The sequence below is a fragment of the Lycorma delicatula genome, chromosome 3 (genome assembly GCF_047948215.1).
Source record: "Lycorma delicatula isolate Av1 chromosome 3, ASM4794821v1, whole genome shotgun sequence".
NCBI classification, from domain to species: Eukaryota; Metazoa; Arthropoda; class Insecta; order Hemiptera; family Fulgoridae; genus Lycorma; species Lycorma delicatula.
The window spans coordinates 219,855,671-219,870,926 of NC_134457.1; the positions used below are offsets into that span (position 1 = coordinate 219,855,671).

The 15,256-nt window shown below is 35.5% G+C and overlaps 1 protein-coding gene across 1 annotated transcript; it reads right to left on the reverse strand.

Annotated features, from left to right (window-relative positions):
* Nucleotides 1-165: 165 nt before the first annotated feature.
* Nucleotides 166-14,843, reverse strand: LOC142321092 (uncharacterized). Its single transcript, XM_075359094.1, has 2 exons — nucleotides 14,190-14,843; nucleotides 166-1,552 (listed from the first exon to the last, which is right to left on the reverse strand). Exon 2 carries the CDS (start codon nucleotides 1,088-1,090, stop codon nucleotides 185-187), a length of 906 nt encoding a protein of 301 aa, XP_075215209.1. The 5' UTR covers nucleotides 1,091-1,552; nucleotides 14,190-14,843; the 3' UTR covers nucleotides 166-184.
* Between the last annotated feature and the right edge of the window lie 413 nt (nucleotides 14,844-15,256).

Here is a 15,256-nt window from a genome sequence, read left to right on the forward strand (position 1 = left end):
TTATCTGCCGCATTAATGTCGGCTCCATTATGTATGATATTAAAAATAATATTTTTGTTCATGTTTAACTCTATTGCAAACATTAAAAATGTTTTACCATATTCATTTTTCTTATCATTGTTTCCATTTTGAATAATTTCTGCAATAAATTTATGATTGCTTTTCTTCACAACTTCCACAATGATCAAAAATTATCATACTTACCATTTATTTTACTTAAATCAGCTCCTTTTGTAATAAGTAAATTAAAGACGTCTTGATTATTACAAAATATAACAGCATACTGTAAAATTGTTCTTCCAGATTTATCTACTGCATTTACATCGGCTCCAGCATTAATCAATCCACCAATAATTTCATTACTGTTATTCTTAATTGCATACATTAAAGGTGTAACTCCATCACAATCACACTTATTGACATCTGCACCTAAATTAATCAATTTATTGATTATTTCTACTTTATAATTGTTATTTATTGCATATACTATACGTAATTCGTGTCCATCAATCGCATTAACATCTGCACCGTTATCAATAAGTGCTGATATAATTTCCTTATCTCTATTAAGCTTTAAAGCTATTAATAATGCTTTATCATTTACATCAAGGATAAGGTATCTCATTTCATTAACGTTTACAATATTATTAATGATTTCTGTAATACAATCAACACAACTATTTTGATTCAGTGCCAAACATAGAAGACGATTACATATTTTATTTATTGTGTTTATAGTGAATTGATTATAATTTAGTACATGTAAGAACTGTTTAATTCTACTTGTTTTTGACACTACATTAGTTAGGAAGGTATCACTTAACAAATAGCTTCCTGAGCTTTCATCAATGTATAATCCTCTCTTTATAAGTTCCAACCACAAATCTTCATCTGCATTCAGTGGAAATTTCATGAAAGGTGTTTCCCCGGAATAATTCTGAGGATTGACATCTGCACCTGAATCTATCAACAATTTAATCACTTCGATATCACCGCTACAAAAGTTACTTACTGCTATATGCAATATTGTATTTCCTAAACGGTCACATATTTCATTAACATCTGCACCCATTTCTAATATTTCTTTCATGAAATTAACATTTCTTTTACTCTTTACAGATTGTAATAATGGTGAATCATGTCTTGCATCTGTATTGTTAATATTTCACCTCTGTCAATCAATCGTTGTATCATTTTGATATCCATACCAAGCCTTATAGCAGCAGTAATAATTGATGGTAAATTATTGGTAATATCAAAAATATTTTTATCATCAAAATAATCTAATAAGATTATCAACATTTCTTTACTTTTTGTCTTATAAAATAAATAATATAATTTAAAATTTGTCATTATCATTTTGATTTCATTCGTATTCCTTTCCAATATTTCAACAACTTTAACGACATCGTCATAAACGATTACTTTAACAATATTATCGTAACAGTTTGTTATGTTATATTTTGAAGGACCTGGAAACATCTTTAATATTCTTTCGAAAACTTTTGAAACTTCTTTACTTCTGATTTGATTTTACTAAAGATTTTTCAATCTAAAAAATGAAATTAAAAATATTTATAATTCAAATTTATTCTATGTACGATTTAAAACTAAAAATTGTTTATTATGAAATAATTCATTTTTTTCTCCAAATATATGCAAAAGATTCCACTGTTACAATTAAAATATAACAATAGAATAAGTAATGTTAGATAATACAACGTAAACATTCATATTGTTAAATATTTTTTGAAAGTAAATCAACAGAATATAAATTTATTATTATTATCAAATCAGTGCAATGTTGATCACAAAAGTATGATGATGGCTAATAGAGCACCAAATACCCCGGGAAAAATAAACATAGTAATTATTACATCTTATATTATTGTATTTCTATATATGCTGCATCACATGAACTTTTGTGGAGTCTCCTAAGGTTGGACAACTAAATTTCTTCATAATATTTGTAACACACTGTTGATACATTACTTTGCAAATACTTTTTTACCTAAATCTACTACAGCTCTATTTCATGTTGTACCTTGCAATTTGTGCACTGCTGCAGCCAAACTTAAAATTAAAGGTAGCATACGTCTTTCTACAGCTCCGTACCATTTAGTAGCTTCAAACATTGTACTTAACTACTGTAATAGGTACACAACCATCTTTATCTTTCATTTTTTTACCTATTGGTTCGTCATTGAATTTATTAACACAGCTTCTGTTAACTCATCCCTTTGCAGTTGGTCCCTTTGTAAGGCAGGGCATTTGAATTTCTTCACAATTCCCATAGAGCTATTAACTAAACTACCAGAACTTAATATACTACACTGTAACATAACTCTTGAACCCTCTGCGCTTGTATATTATATACATATAATATACAATAACATATAATATATTATAACAAGCCACCACAATTATTGATGTGTACCAGAATAACATTCCCGGGGGAGTTTTCCCAATGTTGCAGTTTCTTTGAGATGCTTTTTCAGATGCAGAAAATGCATATATATATAATTTTATTTGTTTATTTTTTAAATAATTATTAAAAATAAAATAATTCAGTACTGAATTATTAATTGCATGATAATTGCATGAAAATTGTAAAAAATAATATATATTTTAATTTCTGAGAACCTTATCTTATACTTGATAGCATCTCGTTACATTATTTCTCTGCAATTTTTTCTTATTTTTCTCATTTTTGCATTTCTTTGAGGGTATTTATTCTCAAGTACTTATATAAGTGAATAAAAGTGAAGCAGATTTCTGGTCATCTTCAGTAAAATTGTATACTTTTACACTAGCAGAAATATATAAAAGAAATAATCTCAAGAAACGAGTTTTCATACTTTTTAAACCTGTCAGCCCATTCAATAACAAGTGCCTAAAATTAAGCAACCAATACATAATAGCAGATAAATTAATTTTATAAAAAAAAAAGGATGTAAGCTACTAAAATTATTATCTCTATCAAAATAACTAACATATAATATATAAAACTGACATATATCATACAAAATGCTTACTTGGTCCCCCACCAGTAAATAAAAATAAGTTAGTTCAGAATGGTGGAAACCACAAGTTTAAAGAATTGACAAAACATTGGAATCAATGATGAGGGACTACCCACACGAAGGATATATATTAAATCAGTCAAGGTTCATGAAAAGCAGAAAAATAATCATATTTATAAAGGTCTTGCAGGAAAACAATAAAGATCTTATCACTTCATTTGGAATAATTTTAGATTTTGAGAAAATACAGAGGATACAATATAGACAATTTAAATTAAAAAAATTAACAAATATAATGGTCCTCAATACCAGCATTTTAACTTGTGTACATTACTCTGCTTTCTTATTGGAGAAAGAATAACAATATATTTACAAAGGATATCAGATGTTGAATTAACACCAGATGACTAGTAAAACATAGTTTTCTAGAAACATTAGTTTCTTTGAAGAACAAAAATTTGTTGTAAAGAAGTCAAAAGCAGAGAATATAAACTGTTGCATTGGAGTGCAAGTGTGAGGGAAGAACGGCACATGTAATGTAAATGCAGTCTTTGGAGGTATTATTGTAATATTTTGTTGAATAAGCTGAAATGAAAAATGGAAATATTTTGGACAAGATGAGACAGCAGCATATGGATGGGCGGGTTCAAGAACCAAGAAGAGTAAAATATGTTGAAGCAAGTGACAAGAATTGAGGTCAATATCAAAAGGAAAAGGGACAAAACTCAAGTAGGGAGTGTAAGGATATGAGCCCAACAGCGATTTACAAATGCTAGCATCAACTCTGAGATTTACCCATTTAATTATCTAGTATTAAGAATGTGTTCACACATCAGAACTTCATCACAGACAATCAGAATCAATTCTCATTATTGGCATTGAAAGTTTTAATCGCACCAAAATCATATAGCCCGTGAATTATAAGTGTTGAAACATCATTTAAATTTATTACAATTTTTTAACCTAACAATCACTCCTTTTACTAAACATAATGATTAAAAATATATTTTTTAATATGATCATTTCTGTTAGTACGAAAATGGGGATACGGGCGCCTGGCTGAATGAGGTCACGAATTCAAGATGGCGGTGGTCGGCCATCTTGCATTGTAACGTCAGTGGCGCTCGTAGTCTGTCAGTGTTGCCAACCAGGTTATATATTTTGTATTACATTATTGAAGTAATATTTCAAAGGAAGAAGCACTGTTGAAGGAGTGTTGGTAGCACTGATGAATTGTTTAATTGTTCATTGCGACTAACGTCAATGAGTCTGGGTCGTTTATTGTCGCAGCCGGGTTCTTCTTCTGCCTCTTCGTCGACGGTGTCGCTTTCGTCGCCGCTGCTTGATGGTCGTCGTCCGTATGCTGCTTCGAACGCTCTGTTGAGCTCGTCGTCGTCTGCTCCTGGAACCGCACCCTCTTCTTGCCGCGACGATTCCCCGCAGTCGTCGCTGAGGCCGTCCCCTTCGACAACGATTCATCCGTCTGTTGGACGATCCGCTGCAACATATCGATGGGCGGCTCAGTGGTGTCAGTGCCGCTACCTCCACATTTTCCTTGAACGAGTATTCACCGTCCTGCAACTCCTCGCATTCTAACTCGTTGTCGGGAAGCTGCGTCGACTGTTCGTCCTCCTCCGAACTTGATATGATCTGCGACCGTTCAAACACAGTGGTCACACAATCGTCCTCGTCTCTGAAGGTTGTGCCAGGATCCCCCAGCTGTAGCGAGCGGTATTCTTGCTTTTTTGACTTTTGCTTCCTGACACGCAAAAGATCTTCCACAGATTACATACTCGACAGATGGTGTTAAGTTAATACTAATTTTCGGTCTGACAGTCTCACGCCGATATGTAACTGACGCATACGTGTGTCGGGCAAAAGTACGGATTTAATCGCGTCGCACAGCCTGTATTTATACCGCGTATCTATAAAGAGAGCGACCAGGGAGAGTGTAAAAAGGGAAGGGGCTGGATAGGCAATCATGTATTGGAGACTGCAACGGCGGGTTAGAAACGAAGGCTGTGAGGCGGGTTTTAATTGCTGTATCAAAGCTCCACTACTCCGTATATCATACCACATCTCACCGCCCCACCGCTGTAAGGTCGCCGACCGGTCACTTGTTCGGATCTGGATTCCGTTCCGGAACCAGATCCAGCCTCGCACCGAACCGCAACGTCTGAATGTATCGGAGGTTTCGGAGCAACCTCCGAAACAGATTCCGTAACGGATTCGACCGTTACAGAGGAATTAGACGACTCCGATAGAATTGTTAAACCGGCATTGAGAAAGGTAAAACATTTATATAACAGCTTTGATGTCTTAGACTTTATGTTGCATTTTAATAATAATCCTCCATTATTTAACGCACCCAGTAAGGCCGACTACGATAAAATGTATTACGACGCTGTTGATAGCGTGTATGCGTTGGTCGGCCTCCTAATGTATCAGTTCGATTTCGATGTAACAAAAATGAAGATGTTTCTTAACGACGTATATACGGTTTGTAATAAAGGCCTGAACAAGTGCAATACAATATATATATTGGGTCCGCCGAATTCGGGTAAAAACTATTTCTTTGACGCTCTAGGGTCGTTCTTCTTAAACCCGGGATATATTATCAGCCCCAGTGGCAACGAACAATTTCCGTTTACGGGCGGCCTGGCACGGCGTGTAAATATTTGGAATGAAGCCCGCCTCGATCTCTACTATTATGAGGATATAAAACAAATTATGGCCGGGGATCAGTTAGAGGTGCAGGTTAAAAACCATCCTCCTAGAATCCATCCGATTCGAGAAAACATCCCTTATTGTTTTAAGCAATAGAGGTGTTCCCGAACGACCGAGCCTTTTTTATATGGATGCGTAAATATGAATGGCGTACGTGTGCTTTTTAGCTCGATGCCGTAGTAAGCCCGACCCTGTGGCTGTAGGACTGCTGTTATGTTGGGGAGCGGATGTTAGGAAACTGAAGGACGGGACACGAACGTACGCTTTAAATATATTGAAAATACAATTAAGCTTTTTTTTACAGATAGATCGGAATTATTGTAATTAAATAGAATATGTAGTCGCAATGTATTGTAAGGTATAATTGAAAATAAACATGTTAGTCGATAATACACATTTATCTTTTATTTATACAAATTACCTTAATATTCACAATTTTATTTACAGATTAAATATAAATGTTATGTTTTGCGGACAGATAAGACTCAAAGTTTGTAGTAATGTCACAAATATCATTTGTTGACATTAAAATAACATTAAAACCGTCTGTATCTGTACGATAAATGTTTTATAACAGATTTCACTTTTGAGGTCACACTAAACTTATTATTTAAGATATAATTGAGTCTATATTTGGCATTTTGTTTATTAACAAAATCGCCTGATACGCAGCTTGCAACAGTATCTGACGTTGACGGCATGACGCTCTCACGTTCTAGTCGTGTGAGTTTATAGTCCTCCGTAACAAGGTTATCGCCGTCCAGGTTTGACCGATAGCCGAACGCGTTGGAGATGTCGGCTGACGTCTTAATGAACGACTTATCTCCGAGACATTGGCCCTGAGGTCAGCCGTATGTTTCGTTATTATACGGTAAATCAAAACTGTATTTAATATCTATTTCCGTATCTATTTTCCAAATACATACGGAGGATTGTATATGAGCGTCGTTCATATCATAATTATAAGAATTATTTGGCAATACGCCAACATGCATTGTAGGCGGCAAAAGACCGTCGTTATACTGGTACAGGCCGTGCTGCATAAAGCCCCCCTGTTCTACGTACAATTCGTACGGAACCTCAACGGTACCTGCATGCGCCGATCTTACACTCTGTAATTTTATACCGGTCTTTAAGCCGGCATCAAACAACATGTCTGATATACAAAAACTTTTAATACCGTATCTTAATTTAGTATTACACGTTTTCAACGGAGGATACGGTTTCATCGGCTTAAGTACACATACTTGCGGCCTGTGTTCATATAATAACGGTTCCGCTGTTGCGGAGTTTGTTATCGGAAAAACCTGCATATCTTTCATAATTTCAGGTAATGTATCCGCCCCTGTCTGATTATAATAATGCTGTACATAATACTGTTTTAAATCTGATTACCGAATGAACACGGTATCGCAGAATAGTCTATAGAGGACCCGGTGGCTGTACCACCGTACCAATTTGATACCTCATCGCACGGATTGTGCAGATGAAGCTCTGTCGGTATCATAGGATTATCGGCAGCGTATGTGTACTTACAATTAACGCCCTGGTACCTGTTGCAAAGCCCGTATGCGGCTCCGACTAACATAAACTGTTCACTATTGGCGTTACTTATTTGCGCACTGTTTGTTATAAACGGTAAACGAAAGCCGATAGGTTTCACACTGCGCTGTACACGTTTCACTTCGGATGTTAACGGTAGATTCTTGAATTCGGCCGGAGACAGGTACCAAGGCGGTATATCGACAGGAATGTAGGCCAACGGCGTCGTCACGTACCCGACGTTCATGTAGGTGGCCGCAAAAGCGGGCTTCTTATTAGCCGCAGGCAACGCCTCGGTCCACTGTGTTTTGCCGGACAGGTGCTTAAACTGGTAACCGCAGGTCCACATGAAACGGTGGTGGTTGAAGTTAGCGATCGGCCGGTGTACAAAGTATGTAGCGCCGGCCGCCGCCGTCCTTTTTCGCTACCTTTGCAGGAGGTTCATCAGCCATAGGTGTATCCGCTGTACGGCCTGACATTCGGGGATAAAGTACTCCGGTAACCGATTTCACTCCGTATTTGATTGAAAGACCTGCGGCACCCACCAGGCTGTGCCGATTCCCAGTCCTAACGAAATCGCCAGCAAAATCCCCGATTCGCAGATCTATCAGCTGCACGTATATGATGATGTTCTGTGGCCGATTCGTATCTGCGATCGTGCTCAAGCGCGATCTGATCATCGATGTCCACCGGGGGCCCGTTATCGATCGGGTTGCCAGGGCCTAAGTAATTGTGCCCGGGTAAATTCATACAAACAACTGATCGCCGCTCGCACGTCGCCGGCTTTATATACCACAGCTCACCGCCCCACCGCTGTAAGGTCGCCAACCGGTCGCTTGTTCGGATCTGGATTCCGTTCCGGAACCAGATCCAGCCTCGCACCGAACCGCAACGTCTGAATGTATCGGCTGACGTCTTAATGAACGACTTATCTCCGAGACATTGGCCCTGAGGTCGGCCGTATGTTTCGTTATTATACGGTAAATCAAAACTGTATTTAATATCTATTTCCGTATCTATTTTCCAAATACATACGGAGGATTGTATATGAGCGTCGTTCATATCATTAATATAAGAATTATTTGGCAATACGCCAACATGCATTGTACGCGGCAAAAGACCGCCGTTATATTGGTACAGGCCGTGCGACATAAAGCCCCCCTTGTTCTACGTACGATTCTTACGGAACCTCAATGGTACCTGCATGCGCCGGCCGTACACTCTGTAAAGCTGTAGCGTTCGGTTTGAATTAAATATTTAAAGTGAAATAAACCTGATCGGCTAGGACTCGAACTGTGTCATGACGGGACGGGACGCGACTGGCTGACGCCTTAAACCAATCGGCTACAGCGGCTCCCTGATGTATTGAGTGAAAAATGTTGTATATAAGTTGCGCGCGTGAGAAAAATGAAAAATATTACATGTGTGGGTCTGTGTGTGTGTGTGTGTGTATGAAAATATATTGTGTGCGTGTGTGTGTATGAAAATATATTGCGTATGTGTGTATGAAAATATACTGTGTGCGTGTGTGTGTGTGTGTGTGTGAGAAAATATATTGTGTTTTTATGAATAAAAATTTAGACGTACCTCGAGGATGATCCTGGTCGTCGTGGCCGTTGCACCAGGAGACGTCACCCGCCACTCCAGGACCCGGACATGGTTCGTGCACCAAAAGGCGGCGGCGGCTTCGTGTTTGTTCGCGTGCGTGCGTTAACGTAGCGGCGCGGAGTTGTTGAAAGTGCTATTTTTGGCGCGCGACTGAAGAACAGCTGACGAACATGGCCTAAGGTTGAGCGTCCTATTTTGAAAGTCCGTTACAACAGTAAGCGCGATAGCGCCAAGCGGCAGCGCATGCGCAACACGGTCGCTGAAGACACGAGCCTACAGTAAATTAAAACTTAACACTGATCACAAACATAGGAATGTGATAAATTATCGTAATGCAAAACCCTCTCTCTCTCTCTGTGTGTGTGTGTGTTCGTAAACTTCCACTAATATATCGCGTAAACATTCATTCAGCATTAAGACATTATTTATATGATGTCCGTATATAAAAAAAATATCTAGGAGGTGTGTGTGTTTTAAAAGATTCCCACGATCGACAGTAGCGTCACGCAACACACTAAACTCTTACTTTGTATTATTACAAATAAACCAGTAAAATACACCCAGGAATTAAATGAATACAAAGTTTGCAACAATTAATTGATATCTGTTAAGCACAATGTCGTTTTCGAATAGGTATTTAATTCAAAAGAAGACGATAGAGGTATAGGAAAACAGTCCTTTTCAGGACTACAATAACACATAACACGCACATCACAAACTTCAACACAATCAATCTATTATACACAAAAAAACACTTTAAACCCCCACACAGCAAATGTGTGCTATTGTTTTATTTATAATGATAGTTTTTACAATTGATATATGTAGTGGTTCCAAGGCCCGTTATATGATCTGGCAATAGATTTATCTACTATCAGGTTATGTGGTAAATGGTGAGGAGTGTTTAATAAATTAACTTTTTTTTTCGGGGAAGACACAATCTTTAAAAATAGGGAATTTTTATTCAAATTATACACAAATCAAAAATCACTTTAAACCCCCATATGACAAATTGTGAGGAGAGTGTTTAATAAACCAGTTTGCTTCACAATCTTTAAAATTGGAGAATTTTTTGATTTCTCTGAATTTCTGTTCAGAAATGTTCAAGGTTGTTCGTAACTGATACCACTTTATTGTACACATCACGCACGTGGCTTCAACTTCGGTTTGTGTATGGTAGTTTCGTGTTCAAACATGTTCGAGGTCGACTGGATGCGTAGGCACTGTAGGAGAACATACGAAGGCCTTGTATCCGTGTTGCGCATGCGCCGGTCGCTTTGGATCCGACGTTGCGATTGGTCGGTAGGGTGTGGCGTTTTCACGCGTTCTTTAATGCCTCTGTGAGTGGAACACAAACAAGTGGTAGCCAGAAGGGGCACGATCAGGACTACACGGAGGACGAGCCAGTACTTCAAAGCTGAGTTTCTGGAGCGTTTCAGCAGTGTGGGTGGCAGTATGTGGATGGGCATTATCGTGCAACAACACACCTTTTGATAGCAGTCCTCAGAGTTTGCTTCAAAATTCAATTCTGAACAAAGTTATGAATTTTCAAATTCTGCACAAATCATGTGCATTTACGCCATTATTAAGTACTCTGAAATTAAAGAAATGTGAATTTTACCAACTAAAATAATATTAGGGACGGGAAGGGTAGCCTCTCAGTGGAGGGATGTAGTGGTCGTCCAGAAGGGAGGGCTGCTGCATCTTGATGAAACTGAGAGGACCCCGATGGGATGCCACGGGAAAGGCAAGACAGGGGGGCAGTCGACTACCACGACACTTCGAGATTCCTGCGCATAGCCTAACGGCGGTGGCCGGGGATGTTGGGGGTGTTTTAAAAAAACAAAAAAAAACTAAAATAATAGAACACTTTATTCTTAAATGTGATATTTCATTTTTAGTATCGAGTAAGGTTTAGAATTAGTCTACTACATATCTAATTTAACAAATAAAAATGAAAAGTAAATAAATTAAAATATAATTGAAAAGTTAATTAACGGAATAAAAACTAAAAGTGAAATAAAAAGTACAGTTTGAAAAAATTAAACTGTTTTTAAAAGTTTGAAAGGGATAAAAATACCTGTTTTGGGCAGCCATTGTATATGGAAATATAAAAAACATGGTGAAGCAACCAAAAATATTTTGGTTGGATCACTTCAGTGACTGTTATAAATAAATATAAGTAAATACAGTGACTGTTATGAATAATGTAGTTGTTTATGAGTTATCAGAACATTTCAAACTATCCTTACACTGATTGCACTTTTCTGATGAAGGATATTGAAAGTCATGCAGAATATTTAATAATATTTATCATGCAGAAAATATTGAAGGTTGTTACACCCACAGTCTGTTTGGTCAGTCTGCCAAATATTGTTACATTGAATGTTGTGTTCAGTCAGTACTGAATGATTTTATAACCTTGTGTTAGTATCGATTCAAGTCATGAGGGCTTATAAATTTGAACTACACTGCATCAAATTTCATATGTGTATTTAAATTGACTACCAACACTAAAAAGATTTTTCAGATTTTTAAAAAGTATTCTTTTGGTTGAATGAAGTATTTTGAATGATATTATTGTTTAAACACTGGTAGATTATCAGTTAAAGACAATTATCACTCAGGGTAGCAAACTAGAATTCTGTACAGAAGAACTGAGAGGAAAGTGTTAGGAGAAGACCAATTTGGTTTCAGGAAAAGTAAAGGGACAAGGGAAGCAATTTCAGCGCTCAGATGAATAATGGAAAGAAGATTAACGAAAAGAAACCAACATACTTGGGGTTTATAGACCTAGAAAAGGCATTCAATAACTTAGACTGGAATAAAATGTTCAGCATTTTAGAAAAATTAGGATTCAAATACAGAGATAAAAGAAAAATTGCTAACATTTGCAGGAAAAACAGCAACAGTAATAATTGAAGAACATTAGAAAGAAGCCGTAATAAGAAAGGGAGTTTGATAAGGTTGTTCCCTATCCCTGGTACTTTTTAATCTTTACAGAGAACTAGCAGTTAATGATGTTAAAGAACAATTTAGATTCGGAGTAACAGTACAAGGTGAAAAGATAAAGATGCTACGATTTGCTGATGATATAGTAATTCTAGCCGAGAGTAAAAAGGATTTAGGTGAAAAGATAAATATGCTACAATTTGCTGATGATATAGTAATTCTAACTGAGAGTAAAATGGATTTAGAAGGAACAATGAACAGCATGGATGAAGTCCTATGCAAGAACTATGTAAAAATAAACAGGAACAAAATAAAAGTAATGAGGTGTAGCAGAAATAAAGAAGGTGGACCACTAAATCTAAAAATAGGTAGAGAAAAGACTATGGAGGTAAAAGAATTTTGTTATTTGGGAAGTAGAATTACTGAAGATTGACGAAGTAGGAGATATAAAATGCCAAATAGCACAGGCAAAACCCACCTTCAGTAAGAAATACAATTTTTTTACATCAAAAATTAATTTAAACATCATTTTTGAAAGTATATGTTTGGAGTATAGCTTTATATGGAAGCAAAACTTGGCCAATCAGAGTACATGAGATGAAAAGATTAGAAGCTTTTGAAATGTGGTGCTATAGAAGAATGTTAAAAATCAGATGGATGGATAAAGTGAAGAGGTGTTGTGGCAAATAGATGAAGAAATAAGCATTTGAAAAAATATAGTTAAAAGAAGAGACGGACTTTTAGGCCACATAAAGCATCCTGGAATAGTCCCTTTAATATTGGATGGACAGGTAGAAGGAAACAATTGTGCAGGCAGGCAACGTTTGGTGTATGTAAAACAAATTGTTAGGGATGTAGAATGTAGGGTGTGTACCAAAAAGAAACTACTAGCACTTATAAGTTTTGCAAACAATATTTTTCATGGTTAATAATATTATAAGAGGTACTGGATCAGGAGACCACAGAGACAATTGTAAATAAACTATAATAAATGCATACTAAAAATAACTTAAAAATTACCACACAAATCAGAAGTTAAATTTTTTGGATAAGTATAATTTATGTACCAAACAAATATTAACTGTTAAACAATACATCATGTACAGTAATTAAATATGAAAATTCAAATGCATAAAAACAATGGAACACATAAGAGAATCTTAATATAAAATAAATGCAATCTTGTAAAAAAAAATTGTTTGGTTTTAGATATTAGCCTAAAAAAATTTAACAATTTAGATTAACTGCATTATCACCTACAACACCATATCCTAGTGTAAGTAGTATGATCATCTACCCAATACAGGAACATTTGAACAAATTTAATCATTTGATAATTCATTTAAAAACAATTTTTTTAAATTCATTTTATTTATTGAGATATAAAAATATATTAAAAAACCTATGTTAATACAAAAATTGTATATTAATTTTAAGCCACTCACTTCTTTTGGATTGAACACGAAAGATTTGTGTTACAAACAAAACTTATTTTGCAATGATACAAAAAATTATTCTGTATCATAACATTTTACTCCGGACAGTGAATTTACTACATACTTGATATTGCAATGGAAAATTGGAACTGAAATTAACTCTGTTGAATGACTGATACTTGTTTATTACAGAATTATTTTATTCATACTTTTCAACGATATTTTGTCATAATAAATGAGATACGAATATGCAAGGAACAAGGCCAAATAGTTGTAGAAATGATACTGTCCTAAGTAGTTATTACAAATGATTAACACCAATGTAAATTAACATCAGAAAATACATATTTAGTTACAATTACAGGAGGTAAAATATGTAACAAAGGGAAGATGTACTGAAAAGTAACATTATTAAGTTGCAAAAATATATATTTCAGTTAAAAGCTCTGCTATAAGGATAAGTAAATGCTAACAAGCAGGCTAAAATATAAAAGGCTATTATGAAAGCTGTTGTGATCATGCAAAATCATGGTTATGTATGATTAACACTGCATCCTTGACATTTGTGATATGCACAGTGCCTGTATCTAAGCCCACAAGGCTGATCTAGTGGTTGGTTAACATTGAAACATATCACCCTCTGAAGTAATACCTTACGGTTGTTACAAAGACTAAACAGAAAATGAAAGGTCCCAGTATCCTGGGGCTTTTTGAGTGTAAAAAAAAAATTGTTTTAATTTTGTAATAGGTGAATAATATTAACATATTTAAAAAGAAAACAAAATGCAGTTTATTTTAATATATTGTATTAATACCTATTTTACCTACTTAAAATTATGATGTTCTAAAAGTTACATACATATGAAGAAAATAAAAAATTGTGATACTTTTTTAAACATACTTAGCTTCAGTGTGGTAAATTTTGAAACAGTCAGGTATACAAAAAGCTACTGCACACTCAGAACACCACCAAGTAGTTTCCTTTTTTCTAGCTTTCCCTGAGGCTTTGTTTTTTCAGAGCAGACTTTATAGACCTTTTGAGGACTGCACTTTCTTTTCAGTTTGGGGTATTTTCTAAGGAAAGTGATGACCTGTAAGTAAGTCTTTGTTTTTACTGCTGTTGGTGTGGTTTACTGTGCAAGAACTCCTGCCTTTTATTCTAAACACATTCCAATTGATACAATAAATTTTTTTAAATGACATTTATGCCCCATGGGTGATGGTCGTGATTCCCATGATAAAATAAAGGCACTGGCAATTTTGTTCATAAATAAATGAAAAAAATAATTTTTTCAGCAATTTATTTATTTACATTAGAATGGATAGTATGAAATAATATGGTAATTTTTATCCATTCGTTTTATTTTTATTATAATTGATAATCATATACGGTTTTTTGTTTTTGAAATCAAAAACTAACATGTGCCCCAAGAGCGCATATGCACTTCACTTTGTCATTCTATGAACTGAAGATAACTTAAATACATCTCTAGTGTCTTCAATTTGACACACAAGAGATGATTTCTTCTCGTGTAGACTCGTTTCTTTTTAGCTTTTTTTTGGCAACTCTTTCCAATAGGACATTCAGCATTAGTCTGTCACTGCCATAAAAAAATCAAAAACAGCTGGTAACTGTAAAACCGGTCCGTGAATATTGTATGTCCTTTGTCAAGATAATCAGAAATAGTTTTTGGAAAATAAAACTTATGGAATTTTTGTTGTTGTTTTTTTTACCAGTGAAAATTTCAAACTGAAGTACATATACGGTTGGGGAATCAAACAATATATAGTTTTATGCCATAAACAAGAAATCGTATCCTGCCTCTAAATCCACATACCCCATCATTAACTGTCAAATTTTCCCTTTGAGAAAAGGATGTGGCTATTCAGAGATCAAATGGTTCAAAAAAAAACCTGGGGTCAAAGTCCGAATCTTCACAAAAATGGGATTCAGGTAACGTTTCACAA